Source organism: Mustela lutreola, chromosome 6, assembly GCF_030435805.1.
Source record: "Mustela lutreola isolate mMusLut2 chromosome 6, mMusLut2.pri, whole genome shotgun sequence".
Classification (NCBI taxonomy): Eukaryota; Metazoa; Chordata; class Mammalia; order Carnivora; family Mustelidae; genus Mustela; species Mustela lutreola.
This window is the reverse complement of record NC_081295.1, coordinates 106,905,377-106,920,777: the sequence shown is the minus strand read 5'-3', so window position 1 is coordinate 106,920,777 and position 15,401 is coordinate 106,905,377. Positions and strand designations below refer to the sequence as shown.

The window sequence follows — 15,401 nt, the reverse complement described above, 5'->3', positions numbered from 1 at the left end:
CTTTCACGGCTAGCAAGTACCTCTACCCCTTCCCCAACACAGGACAGTTGACCTACAAAAATCCCTCCTGTGCTGCAGCTCTCCCCATGAAATCTAAAATACTGGAGGCCAGGAACATGTCCAGGGACCCTTGCTTACACACTTAAGCAGAACAAAGTAACACCCACTGAGCTTGAAAAGAACAAAGGATCACTACTCCTCTGCTTGTTCTCTCTCTCTCTCCCTCTCTCTCTCCTTCTCTCAAATAAATAAAATCTTCAAAAAAATACTACAATAACAATTCATATTATAGTAGCTCCGTAACACTTTTATTTTTTTAAAGACTTTTTAAATTTATTTGACAGAGAGAGCACAATCGGGGAGCAGCAGGCAGAGGGAGAGGGAGAAGCAGGCTCCCTGCTAAGCAGAGAGCACAAGGTGGGGCTCCATCCCAGGACCCTGGGATCACAACCTGATCCAAAGGCTGATGTTTAACCGACTAGGCCACCCAGGCACCGTGCTCTGTATCACTTTTAGTTAATTTGGTTAACAACTAAAAAAATAAAATAAAATAAAATCATTGCGATTGTGGGAAGAAATGTTATTTAAATTTAAATAGGACGTATCTTCAAATATTTATGCCCAACACCCTATTCATTTCTCAAAAGCCAACACAAACACCTTTTATTTCCCTTCTAATTAAAAGAGGTCCTCTCAGTTGGGGCCACTTAATAGTCTGGATATATTCTTATTATAACAAATGCTCAACATAAAGAAATAAAACTATATTAACATTTCCTTAGAACAAGGTAGTGTGTTTATAAATGTTGAGCTTAAATTAATATTTAATTGGTCCTTATGCCTGCAGGTGTTGTATCCCTGGGAGACCCTTGTTCTATCACTTTGTTTCCAGGTCAACAGGTTGCATTTTATTGTATTAAAAGAGCCAGACAGTGTCCTGACCTCCCTGCCCTCCCAATGTCAGATCTGAAGAAGAATAAAGCAATTAAGTTCTTAATTATATTCTATTAGCAAAAAAGTAAGAAAATAACCTTTTATTCCAAATATAAAAGTTGCCTCTCCTGTCTACTCAGATTTAATTTTCCCAGGTACACTTTCCTTCATGGTGATATTCAACACCCTGAAACTCTTGCTCTTGCACTTTTTGCACTTTTGAAAAATGTCAACACTCAATTTTATAGCATTTGATTTAACGCTTTTGGGGACACTTTCAACCTTTCATAATTTATAGTCATCTCCCAAAAATGTGTGATAGTCAGTTAAGGTAGCAGTCAGAATAAAAGGTCAGTATATAGATTGAAGTGTTATAAGACAGCAATAAAGATAATGGACTAAAAAAAATGCAAAGCAGAAACTAACTTCTTTCACACCTCATCATCTCATTATCACCTCATTACCAAATTCCTAAAAGTTCATCATTTTGAAAATGTGATATGTTGCAACTTGCATAACATTATTATTCCTAGAATCTTTCAACTATTTATCACAGTGATCTAAATAATAGCATCAAAATTTTTTTCAGTATGCAATCATGTGTATGCATTCTCTTTTCTCTTTGTCCTTAGTCTGTACAGACTATACCATTTCCAACTGTTACTTGATTTCATAGTATCTAACCTAGAAAATGGAGGCTAGGTCTTGTTTTGTAAACAGAGTTTTTTTTTTTTTTTTTTTTTTTTTTTTTTTTTTTTTTTTTTTTTTTTATCAGAGAGAGAGGGGGAGAGAGCGAGCACAGGCAGACAGAATGGCAGGCAGAGGCAGAGGGAGAAGCAGGCTCCCTGTGGAGCAAGGAGCCCGATGTGGGACTCGATCCCAGGACACTGGGATCATGACCTGAGCCGAAGGCAGCTGCTTAACCAACTGAGCCACCCAGGCGTCCCTGTAAACAGAGTATCTTAAAATACAAACTTAAAATAAGTCAAGTTTTAATCCTGTAAAATGTACTCCAAAGAAAACTCAATACTCCTTGAAATCAAAGGTTTAAGATGATCTTTTTGTGATCCATGCCATTAAAAATAAAGCTGTTTTGTTTTCCTCAATAAAAAATGTATGAATTATTTAGACACTTAAATGAAGGCATGACAAAAGCATTGAGCATCAAGTTTCCTTTTTTTTTTTTCCACCCTAGAAACTAGGAATCTCAGATGCCAACTTTAAGTTTTATAGGTCTTGAAGTCATGCCATATGAGAGATGTTTCATCTGAAGACAGCTCAATTTGAAAAGATTGGCAGTCATTCATTTTGTGTTCAACAAATATTTGATATCTCAATTAGTACCCACCATTCACTTTGGAAGAAGAATATTCCCCCCAGGCAGTACAATCATAACCAATGCTTACATCTAAAATAAGTTGGAGAGATTCAGTTCACTATAAAGACTCTTTTTACTCCCAAAGTGGGTCAAGTTCTTGTAGTGGAACTATTGTGGAAGAATGGAAACCAGGTCACCAGAAATGTGTATCACAATCATCTAGAAACTTGTAAAAAATATACATGCCTATTTCCCATGCTTGCGGATCTGTATTTTTGACAAATCTGCATTTTCCTATAGCAATTCTAATGAGAAACTACTTCTAAGAACTACTAATCTAAACTAAAACCTTACTAAGAGGTAGCCATGTCCTATTTGTCTGTCCTCAAGCCTACTCTGTGCCTGAATCATGCCAGGATTTCATAAATATTACTGAATGTCTGAATGGGTAAGTGAATGCCATCAGTGTGTCAAAAATAAAAGAAATTTGGGGCTCCTGTGTGGCTCATTTGGTTAAGCAGCTGCCTTCAGCTCAGGTCATGATCCCAGTGTCCTGGGATCGAGCCCCACATTGGGTTCCTCGCTCAGCAGAGAGCCTGCTTCTCCATCTCTCTCTGCCTGCTGCTCTGCCTACTTGTACTCTCTATCTCTGTGTCAAATAAGTAAAACCTTTTTAAAAATTATAAAAATAAATAAATAAATATAAATAAATAAAAGCAATTAGTTCTGGCCATGGGTATCTACTGAGAAGGTAGCATTGAGGTAGTGCTTAAGGTATGAGAAGAATCTTTAATTCTCTACCTAAAAAGAACAGAGCCCTGAAAATATATTTTTAAGGAGCATCACAGGAAAATGGGCCGTTATTTTTGGATTGGAGAACTTCCAACCTCTCAGCCCATACTACAAAAGCAGCAGCCTATTTGTCTGGCAACTGAGGCGCACCCAAATGCTCCTGAATTACTTCCGAACTTTCAGTGCCTCATGAAATATATGACTCATCCCTGCACTATCAAAAAAAAAGTAATTGCTATTTATAAAACATAGAACTTGTGACTAAGATACTGGAGGATATTAGATTTCCATTTAGAAACTACACTTAAATTGGTGCTAATTTAGCCATGTAATTTAGCATGAGAGTCTCCCACATGGAGAGAACAGGCAGATACAAATTTAATAAAAATGGAAGATATGTCCAAAGTATTCTTTATTGACCCACCTAAAATTTCAAAAACCAGAACTCGATGGACTATCCAAAAAACAAACTTGACATGAAAGAAGCTTTTGCATTCTAAATGCTTGCAAAACTGGTTTATATTTTTGCTTTCTAGGAAAAAACCAAGCCAAGAGTTTTTAAATATATATATTTAAAGATATTATACACCCATTGAACCACAACTCAGCTCAGGATATTAAGTATTTCAACACCGAAGAATGCTCTTCCCTTCTGCCGCCTCCCAGTCCATTCCATTTTTTCGCCCACAAAAGTAATCACTGTCCAGTCAGGGGATTTTATTAATAAAACTAAAAATAAGTAGAAAGTTGTCAGTAAAGAGAGCTCCATTTAAAAACTCAGGATATTTTTGTCTTCTTTTCATTTACCTTAAAGAAATTTTACATATAGTTCTTCAGTAGTAAGGGCACCTTAAGAGATTATTTCAGTATATGTTCTCTAAAAAAAAAAAAAATTACATTCTATGTTTTATTATCTCACCCTGTAAACACATGGAATTATTTTGCTAATTCCTTCAACACACATTTATTGGGTAACCATTATATGCCGGCCACTCTTCTAGGCTTTGAGAATACAAATCTCTGTTGCATACTTAAGATTCTACTCTCCTGACGCATACATTCTAGGCAGTGGGCAGTGAATGAGCAATCAAATAAATTTATAAGAAAATAAATAGGAACATTTCAAAAGTGATCAGGTGTAATAAACATACTAAGAGTAATGATAGAGGTGAACAGTCTGGCGGCAACATTAGTTTCAAGGATAGGCTCCTTTGAGGAATAACATGTCAGCTAGAACTTAATGATGAGAAGGCATCAGCCATGCAAAAATCATACAAAAGGGAAGGAGGGTTCTAGGCAAAGTACAAAGGGCTTAAATGGGGAGGAAATATGTACAGCTGAAATATTGAATATATTTTGATATAAAATCAGAGACATCCTTGCATGATCATAACCTGTGCCTAGCTCTTCAAATCCTCTCCTTTGTCTAGGCAGAAGGGTTGTGTTTGAATCCTTAGATGTGTCGGGCTTTCTCTCAGATCCTGCATTGTTGGTTTCTATTTTACTTTAATTAGATTTAAAACAACTAAGATTTTCTGCCCTATTTTACAGGTTAGTGTAAATAAAACCTGTCAAAAATTCAGTTCTATTGTGTAATAACTTCTTGTGCTAAAGTCTAGTATTTTGCATATATGTGCCATGGAGGGAGAAGGAAAGAGATTAATTTTAAATGAAATGAATTAAGAACTGAATTCAAGACACCTAACTATGGGAAACAAGCTGAGGACTGCTGGAGAGGAGGTGCATGGGGGGATGGGGGAACTGGGTGATGGACAGCGAGGACGGCACTTAATGCAGGGAGCACTGGGTGTTCTAAGCAACTGATGAATCACTAAATTCTGCCTCTGAGACTAATAATACACTATTTGTTAACTACATTGAATTTAAGTAAAAACTTTTCTAGAAAAGAACTGAATTCAAGTTAAGATTTAGTAAATTCTGAGAAAAGGGTATTTAAATATGTATTAGTTCAAATACAATTTTAAGTTGCAGAGAAAATTTTAATTCAGTTTTAACTGATTGGCGAGTTCGCAACAACTCATAATGTTAGTTACCAAGAAATATAGGTTTTTGTTTTTTTTTTCCCCCAGGAAACAGTTGAAATCCACAAAACAAAACTTCAAATGATTCTTACTAAAAAGAAAATTAAAGTTGCCTCTGGTATTCAGAGACCTGTTCCATGCTATAACCTGTCTCAGAAGAAGGTTTTCTGAACCCAATAGGTAATCCCCTTCCAAACCAGTTCTATTTCTGTGCTATAGTGAGCCTAGCAGTTTCAGATTTGTTGAGTGAAGCAATTTAAGAATTGCTTCCTGCAGATGGAGATGCATTTTATGGTGAATCATTGGAGCTTTAAAAATAACAATCTGCTGGAAAAGAGGCTTAAAATGATCCCCCAAATAGTGAAATCTTATAGCCCATCTGATAGAGCAATTGAGGGGAAAGAAACTAATTGAAACTATGGAAACAGCAGGAAAAGTTGACTATTTCTCTTTTTTTATCCATTTAATGTAAAAGAAAATGGTCACATCTAATAGAGTGTCAAAAAAATGTTAACTAGGTATAAATGCTTTTAAAACTGTCCTTTACCTTCCATAAGGTCACTGAACTGAGTAGCTGGCCTCCAGCGGAAACACCTTTTGATGCAGGCTGGCCATTGTACATGGTTTTCAAAGAAATAGCACGGTCCATTTTAACATCATGTCAACCAATTCCAAGAGGAAATTTAATCTTTTCCAGTGCAAAGAAGTTGAAAACTTAAACTTTTAATTGAAAAAGCCTGAAGCTACTTTCAACCTCTTGTATTTAAAACTCAAATTATCCCTTGCAGGATTAAAGAAAAAAAAGAGAGAGAGAGAGAAGACCACATATCAAAGGTAGCAAAGCAGTGATTTATTATCAGTAGTTCTTTTTTTAGGAAAGCTGTTTTCAGTTCTCTGAGCTTTGTATTTCAATTGTATCAGCTTAACAGAGAATGTTCTTCCAAGATCATGTCCTGAATATGTGTAAATTTGAACTCTAATAGAATGTTTCCAAATAATGCAGGAGACAAGATAAAATAATTGCCTTTCCACTTCAGAATTAGTTTTAGGTGGGAGTTCCTTATATTTAATTAGTACATTCAGCATAACAATAGACTAAGGGGAAATACTTGATGCCAGACAGAGATCATATTTTGTTTGGGATAGCCCCTGTTAATTCCTGTCGCCCTGACATCCTGTCCAGTTTAGTACTCATCAAAGATGTTTCATTTTATAAGGAATTATCACCACCATCATCATATTTCACTTTATAAAGAATTATCATCATCATCATCATCATCATGAACAGTTTTGCATGAAAATGAGCTGGGATGCGTTCTGTCCAGTAAGCTCTCTCTCATACACTTAGCATCTCAACTGTGCCCACAAAGCTAACCAAATTGACCTTAACCCACTGAGCCACCCAGGCGCCCCACTAACCAAATTGTCCTTAAGAAGAACAGCTATGGCATGTATGACAATTATATTCATAAAAGAATATTCAAAAAAAAAAAAAAAAGAATATTCACTTAACCCTAAAAAGAGCTTTGCCATACCATGTTTCCACACACATGGGTGTCTTTCCATGTGGTGATAACAAAAGTATAATGGTAAATTCTTTTAATGCAGCCTTTCTGATTTTATTGTATGGTAAATAGCTGGTCCAGCACTTTAAATTCTTTAGGTATTTGAGTCAAAGTTTATTTTCCTTCAGGTGCCTCTTCCCCCAACCTTAACTAACATAATAATCCATAGGTTCTCTTTATTATAATCAAAACTAAATTATTTTTTACAGCCATAACTTATTTTGACACTACCTAACCTATTCACTAAGATATCCATGGATACTTCAAATATATGTATAATTAGCTCATCATATTCTCCTCCTACTTTCCAAATTCATGTTCTTCAGTTCTAAGAACGGCATCAAAATCTATTGTTATCCAAACCAGAAACCAACCATCAAGTTGAATAAATATTTTTCCTCTAAACATCTATTAAATCATTTCTCTCCATGCCTGCTTCCATTGAGTTTATTTCACTTCTACTTGGATTTCAATGATAGCCTTCTCCCAGCTGCCTTATCTGAACATAATTCAAGGTCCAGGCAAGAGACAGAAGCCACACAGTAACTTAGGAATATTTAATATGAAGAATTATTAACTAGTAACAGGATTAACTCCTAAGTGGCAAAGAATACCTTAAGAGTTTAGATATACCAAATGTAGGGGGCAATCCTTACCTTTAGGGCTGGGGAAGAATACTCAAAAAGAGAATAAATTTTGAACACACACACACACACACACAATACTTACACTACTTTAGAGACCATGTGGTCACTGGATATAGAAAAGTTCACTGAGATGCCACAGACCAGGACTGGGAAAGAGGAAGCTATTCACTGAGGGGCTGAAGAAACTCACTAGGAAGCCACCTGCTGGGATATTGCTGAAACTCAGGGGAACTTCATGGGGAAGCCATCTCCTGGGATGTTAAGGACCTCCCTGAGAAACCACCCACAAGGCTGCTGCTAAACTTACTAGAACTTTGCCCATGTGGCAGGGGAGGGGATGAAATGCTGTTAAAAGCCACCCACTCAAGAACCAGCAGAACTTTCTGAAAAGCCACTCTTGAAGGCACTATAAAACTTGCTGAGAATCCACCCACTGGGACACTTGAGTCTCACAGAAAACCCAGCTGGAGCATGGACTTACTGTGAATTCACCTGAGGAGATGCTGCTGAAACTTGCTGGGGGCAAGCACCACTGGGTTTCTTGCATATATGCCCAACAGGAGAAAGCAGAGAAGAAAGGGCATCCCTTCTTTACTCAGTGTCCCTCCGGTACATTTTCCACACCATAGCCTCAGAATGATAATTCTAAAACACGGTATGATTATTGCTCTGCCCAAAACCCTGCAATAGGGTAAAAAGAAAGAAGGAGAAACAAGAAGAAAAATGAGGTGGGAAGTCAAGGGTTAATTTTGATGACTGCAATTTTATGCAGTAGAGTGTGAAAGGAAGTCATCTCACAAGAATGTGGGACATAAGGCTTAGATCTTGGGAAAGATCTTAACAACCAGTTTTGTAGGAGGAAAGAAGTGAAAGCCAAAATTAGTACAAACTTTTTAACAAATGATTTGGGAATGTTACCTGGACTAACAAAAATGTGTAGTCTATGCTACAGGGAGGAAGCTGGATGACTTAAAGGTCTGAACTGGGTTTGAGACTGAGGAAATAATCTCGTGTATGATGGGTAAATGTTGAGTGACAAATTTTATATTTTTCCCTATAATTGTTCTTTTTTAAAAGATTTTTATTTGAGAGAGAGAGAGAGAGAGAATGAGTAGGGGCAGGGGCAGAGGGAGACGTATACTCCCTGCAAAGCAGGAAGCCTGACTTGGAACTCAATTCCAGGACCCTGGGATTATGATCTGAGCCAAAGGCAGGGGTTTAACCGAGTCACCCAGGTGCCCTGTTCCCTATAATTGTATAGCAAACCTTATATCTGGACCTCAGTACTATAAGCTAAATATACCACCTGGTTCAAGGGGTAGGCATTAAAACATCTTCTAATCACTAATCTCTGATCCATATTATTCAGGACATTGACCATGTATTAGGATGTTTGGGACAGTTCCATATGTTCCCCCTTTTCCTGTAGTTTGAGAGCAAGTCTGATGCATCGACATATTTAGAGGCAAGAAGTCCTCCAAATTGCTTGTTTTCTCCCCATGCAAAATTACAATATCAAGCATTTGGTGAAAGTGAGAAAGTGGGATAAATTAAATTTTTTGTTGCAAATTCAACATAGGAATATAGCAATGTTCATAAAAAATGTTTCCATGTTTATAAACGTGTGTCTTTCTAGGGAGTTACTTGTTATTCCTATGTGTGTGAGGAATAAATCCCTCCCCCAGCAATTTTGTAAATATTTCTTAATAGCAGAAAAGAGCAATCATCAATGCCGCCAGCACTGTTTCCACCTCCCTGGCAACAGTTGAATTCACCATGGAAACAGCTGAATAGAAATTGTGTGTATGTGAACATTAGTGAGGTCAAGGGAATGGGTGAAACAGCACTTTGTTGGCTTAAATATTTTAAGAGAATTTTTGTTTCTTTTTAGTAGGAGTTAAAATAGCATTTTAAAAGCTTATACCAACTCTTCCAGCCTGAAATAGCCTCCAAATAGGCACATTATCTTCACAGGAAATTATCTGAAAACTCCAGAGCTTCATAAGCACTGCATTTACTGATTCTGTTATATTAAATCTTGCCCAAATTGCCCTTCCAGTGCAAGGGACTGGAGACTGGCTAATTTTGCAATGAATATGGAGTAAGAAAATCTGTTATGGAATTGTTGCTTGGTCACAAAGTCTAATCTTAAAAAACCCTGAGATATGTTTCTAATTTAGGGAGGTAATTTTAGACACGTGAAATGAGACAGTCATTCAATAATCATGAATGCATTCTTTTATTTTCTCTCCCACTGGTAACCTCTACCTCATCCTTTTTTTTCCCCAACCCATTTCTCTTTGTACCAGACTCTTTTCTGTTTGCTCTTATCCCACAGTTAACTGATTCAGATTCAATTAATTGTATGTTTCATCTTTGCCCACTTCCTTTCCCTATCATCTAATGAGCAGCTCATCACTGCTGGCACATTCTCCTGCATCTCTCATTTAAGTTATTTAGATTATGGCCCCTTGTACCGTGTTAGCTCCCATTTGGGGTTGGATATTTTCTGAGGCTCCTCTCTTAGAAGCAAAGCTTTATCTCCATTTCCTAAGAACTAGTATGTCCCTTGGCTAAAGGAATGAAAAGGATGGCTCTTGCTGGGAAGGAAATTTCTGATCATCCTTCTCTATCAATGAAGAAGTTTTTATAAAGTGAACCATGGCTTTAAGAGAAAGCAGAAGGGAGAAAGGGGGAAAGAGAGAGAAATTATAACATAAATTCAATCTTCCTTCACAAAATATGCACAGGATTGGATTAGACAGATCCTAGAGCAAGAAAAAAACAAAAAAAAATATACTGTTGTGAATTATCCCTCTTTTTTTATATCACCTCTTCACATGTAATTCTCACTTTTATTATTGCTCATATCCTTTTTTATCTTCTTTATTTCTACCTTTAATAAAATCTTTTCACATAAAGAAGAAGGTTCCTTGAAGCTGAAGGACATTTCTCTTGAGCTCTCCCTTCATGAGTATATTATATAGACTTTGTTTTCTTAAGTTCAGTTTCTAGGCCACCTTAAGATAATTTTGGTTTTGCATTTTTTTCTGTTATATTCACATTTGGCTACTTTCAAAAAGAAAAAATGAAAATGTCAAAGATGATGGTGTGCCTTACAGCAAGAAATAACATCCTTTGAGGCAGCTCTGTCCTAGAGACAGACTATCTGTGGATGAGGCGACAGTTGAGTCTCCAAGCACAGCTGACAACTCACTTGAAAAGAATTCAGAAATTGTAAGGATGACTAGGGGTGGAGGTGGGGAGGCTGGTGGGTATTGCTTTGTAATCAGCAGACTCTTACTGTGTGGTGTGAAATTCATGAAAAAGGAATGAAAGTTCCACTTGAACCACAGCTACTTGGGGTCTCATTTACATTCTTAAGCCAGTGCTGTGGTACTATAAATAGAAGAGCCTATACATAGAGATGGGTTATTTCTGCCAATAGTAATTTTTATTTTTTAGAAGTATCTAGAGACATTATTCATAAGGACTCATTTCGGCTCACTTTCCTGCTGAGAATCTCCCTCTCTTGACACTGTGGGTGGTCAACTTTGAAACGCGCTAATGATCCATTAGACACAAAGGGTGCAGGAAGAGTTATTTATTTTTTTTTAAGTTAATACATGCAGGAGTCCTTTTAGTTCTAGAACATTTTCAGGCATCTGGCTGTTATGTAAATAGAGGCATCCTTTTCAAGCCAGCATCTCTGATTTTTTTAATCAGCTAAATTTTCTAAAGATAATTTTTAATACCCGTAGAAACTTAATGACAGTCATCTTGATACACTAACCATATTGTGACTTGTAATTGAATATGCTATAATGGTTACAGTGCCAAAATAAACAGATGTTTGCATACACTTATATAGGTAGCACTTTTTAAACTAAGCTTTAAAATGACTGACTGAATGTTTTCCTACTTTATGTTGCTAAGTGTAATATACATCCAGTAGAACATATATGGCCCTAGTAAAATAAAAACCCTCTAATCTTTGTCTTAATGGATAAATATTGTATTTTCAGATATACATTAGTCAAAGGCTAAAATGTAGCCTGAAAAGAGAAAATTATAATGCCCTGGCATCCTGCTAGAAACAATAGTAACTGATGCCCACCAACCTTTCATTCTGGTGAGGAAATTTGTCTCAGGGGAGCTGGCTTTTGCACAAAGTAGGCTGTGCAAGAGGATCACATGGTGACATCTTTAAAACACAGAATCTTGGGCCTCACCCTTGATCTCCTAAATCAAAATCTCAGAAAGCAAGGGCAGCTGGGGAGTCTGCATTTTAAAAGCCACGTGAATGATTCCCAGGTAACATTCTGTGGTGCCAGTCCTCAGAGAAGCTTGTAGAAGCCACTGGAATTTGAATCCATTTATCACAGAGCTAAGGCCTTAAAATCCTTGCCTACTGCCTAAATTCCCTTTTCATATGCTTACGCTGTGTCTTATAAGGATCTGTTCATGCCCTTATGGTGTCTTCCCAAACAAGAGCAGAATTAAGTCTTCTGAACTCCGTGGCAAGTGACTCTGTCCATAACATAGGTGCACAGCGAATACTGGTTGACAGCAGCTGGCAATAAATATGGGGTTATGGTTTACAGGTAAGAACGTCACCGATACCTGGGTTCTTTCTCAGACCTACTTTTAATTCTAAAAAGTGCTCTGACTTCCTCAGAGGAGGCTTTGCAAAACAGTTTTCCATATGGTTCCAGATCTGTGAAGGGTAAGATTTTGACAACTTTTTCAAATTAAAAAAGTGGACTGCATGTAAATCTATTCTCCCGTAACTAATTAAACAGTATCCAGTACATTCACAGACATGTTCCAACATTTAAAGTGAACTGGGTGAAGGAGGGTGACATCGTATTAATCATTGTTTCCAAACAATGGACTGCCACCTAGGACAGCCTCAGGACACTTACTTTCTTGGTCAACACTGCTGTTTGCTTCAGGGTGTGGAGAGCTGTCATTAGAGTTAAGTGACAACAGACTCAGCTGACTTGCAGCTTTTGTAGAAGTTGAGATTTCGTAATAGGATCTTTGGCAAGATCTGAAAAGGAGAAAACTTTTGGTCCAAGTAATACAGCTGGTAGCAAAAATAGATTTTATTAAAACTACAGGTGAAGTACTGAGCACTCCAGAAAATATTTTGAAACTCGAAGGTACAATTGAAGTGAAATATACAGAGGCCTCATCATCTGGCAAAATTTTAGTTGGTTAACACTGACTCTTCCTAATGCAAAGTCAAGATGGCCAAGAGGGCTCTGGGCACTTGCTCCTGGTCAGCCAGATGAGAGGATCTTCCCCCTGCATGGAGCATTTTCTCTAGAATTTAATTTCTCTCCCTGCTCTAGCTGCCTGCTGATGTGCAGATGCACGCGGTTAGTCATCTCCACATGAATTTATAACAACCAACTTCTTCCAACACCTGATGAAAGCAGAAAGGAAATGAGGCTTGATTGATCAATAGGATATGATTAAAATTAGTGCTTTCCCTGGTTTATAACAGAAAAGCATCTTTCCTGCGTTTCAAATCTGGTTAGGTCTATATGATTCAAGCACTTAAATCAATCAATATTTAGATTCGTTTGACTTTCATATATGTGGCATTCTCCTTTACTATAAAAAGATGAATTTGGCCCTTCCAGAATGCAGCTTCAAGAGTGTTATACTCCAGGACTTCGTCCCAGAGTACAGGTGCTTAATACTGAACTTCCAATTCCAAGTTAAGTAAATGGAGGTGAAATTACATGGGATTTATCCATGGCCCCAAACAATATTAAGCTCCTACCTAACACTTTAAGTCACACCAGAAACATATCTCTCTATCCCTGCCAGGTGGTCTGGCTATGCTTTTACCACTGTTCTCAGGCAAGAAGAAACAGCATTAGCTCAAGGGTCCTCGAAATTCTGGTTTGTAAGCCCCAAAACCAAAAAGTTTGTTTAGGGCACTTTATAACCATCTTAGTGACATTGATCCTTGTTTTGTTTTTTTCCCATCTCTCAAAACCTGTGAGATTCTCTGTCTGCTAAGTGTGAAATGCTATGCGAGTTGCCATGAAAGTTTTAAAACGAGTAAATTACTGGTCACTCACATTCAGCACCTTACGTGTCAATAAAATCCAAGGGTCTCAAAGCCTCACCCACCAAAGCTAGATGTACCTGCTCCCTGACATACAAATTCTCTCGAGAGTGCTTCCTCCCATTAACATAGAGAATAAATAAGAAAGTATGTACACTTTTGGAAAGGGAACCTCTTCATATTTCAAAATTGGATATTCACTAGTATTATACTTTCCTGAAAGTAAATTTATTTTGGACTAAGGGGGTTAAAAGATGAAAAGAGGGTATGAAGGGACCAGAAGAATATGAAGGACAAGAACATTCGCGGGTATGGGGAAGAACTCCAAATAGATTGGGAGGCTGGGTGGTGAAACCAAAGACGCTGACATCCTAACCTGGGGGATGGTCCTGGCACCTGTCCTTAAGCGTTAACAGTCATGTTTAGAAGATAAGATGTAAGCAGAAGGAAAAAACCCTGAAGATTCATATGTGGCAAGTGTGTGGACTAAAGCAAAAAAGGGGGAGACAGGGGAAGGGAAGGGCATTAATATTAAATAGAATCCATTTAATTGTAGGTGACAAAACCCCCATTCAAACTGGCTTGAAGACTAAAAAAAAGGGGGTTAAGCTCCACTGGCTCATATAACTGCAGAGTAATCGTTAGATCTAGTACCCAAATAATATCATCGACCATCTGTCTGCCCCAGTGCCTTGCATTTGCACCACTAGGGACTGGTCATCTCTCCTCTGCCAGGCTCTCCCCTTGAATGGGCAGAGCCCCCAGCAGCTACCAGGTCAGTGGGCACTGGGAATGGTGGAGGAATGAGTCTACAAAGGCAGGCTGGGGTTGCCTTTACTTTAAAAGGGTGGGATACATGCAGGGGAAGCAGAAACACCAGATTCCCAGTCCCCTTCCCCTCTTGGAGGAGGCTTGCCGAGCAGGTGAGCATAGTTTCAGCTCCTCTCTCACAGACGCTCTCAGCCTGGGGCCACCAAGCCCTACTTGAAGCCAGGGAGGTGTTGAGTCATTTTGGCTCCCCACCGTGCTTTTCTTGCTGAGTTATCTCAAAGGTGGCTCTTGGAGGACTTTGTCCTCAGCGGAGGAAGCTTATCCCCAGCTTGAAATTCTCCTGAGTGTTGCGCCTAAGATGTTTTCTTCTAATCGACATTTGAAGCACTTTACTGAGGCAGCGCCATACATATTTAATGAAACCCTAAAAAGGCACCTAGTGTGAAATAAAGGTGAGATAAATAAAAAATAAAAATAGATGGCTTAAAATAGAATTTATGGCTTCAGGCAAACTATAAAGCTGCTAGTCTGCTTTCAATGTGAAGTACACAGCGAGAAATACTTTAAAGTTGAAAAACACAGAAAGAGAAAGGGAGAAGACAAGCTGCAATTTTCATTTTATTTGTGTGTGTGTGTGTGTGTGTGTGCACGCGCCTGTGTGTAAAAGATCAATTGTTTTCTGATTGGTTTTATCTTCCCTTTTTCCTTTTTAGTGATCATGGAAACTGGTTTTGTGAGTGTCCAAGGCTATACGCAGGCAAGATGTGCCAGTTTGCTACCTGTGAAAACAGCCCGTGTGGGGACGGTGCCACCTGTGTTCCTAAATCCAAGACAGATGTCGTCTGCCTCTGCCCATATGGGAGGTCTGGACTCCTCTGCACGGATGGTAAGATCATGTGATGAGAAAGCATGGTGCACGGGGCGGGGGAAGGAGGCGAGGAGTAGAGAAGTCACGTGAAGGAAGCAAGGACAGCCCCTGACTGATCAAATAGGTCGAATCCTTTCCTTGGTTCTTTTCAAGTCATGGGAGAAAAGACCTAGTGAGACTGATCACTGAGCAGGTAATTCTCACAGCCAGTCATGAAATTACAAAGGAAGTAATCAGTTTACCCTGAGGTTAGACTTCAGAAAATCTCCGTATTCTAAAAATCTCAAAGTCATTCTGATGCTCAGAGAGTAACAAAGAAAATCAGATGCAAAACATAAATTCAAAATATTTTCTCTCATTTTGGCAAACTGAGGATATAA

General features: G+C 38.2%; 1 protein-coding gene across 1 annotated transcript in view; it reads left to right on the top strand.

The window, feature by feature from the left end:
* The window catches only part of EYS (eyes shut homolog), a 1,683,276-nt gene that overhangs the window by 1,553,290 nt on the left and 114,585 nt on the right, over window positions 1-15,401 (top strand). The window contains 1 exon segment of the mRNA XM_059179314.1: window positions 14,867-15,039. Within this exon segment, the coding sequence (XP_059035297.1) occupies window positions 14,867-15,039 (173 nt within the window).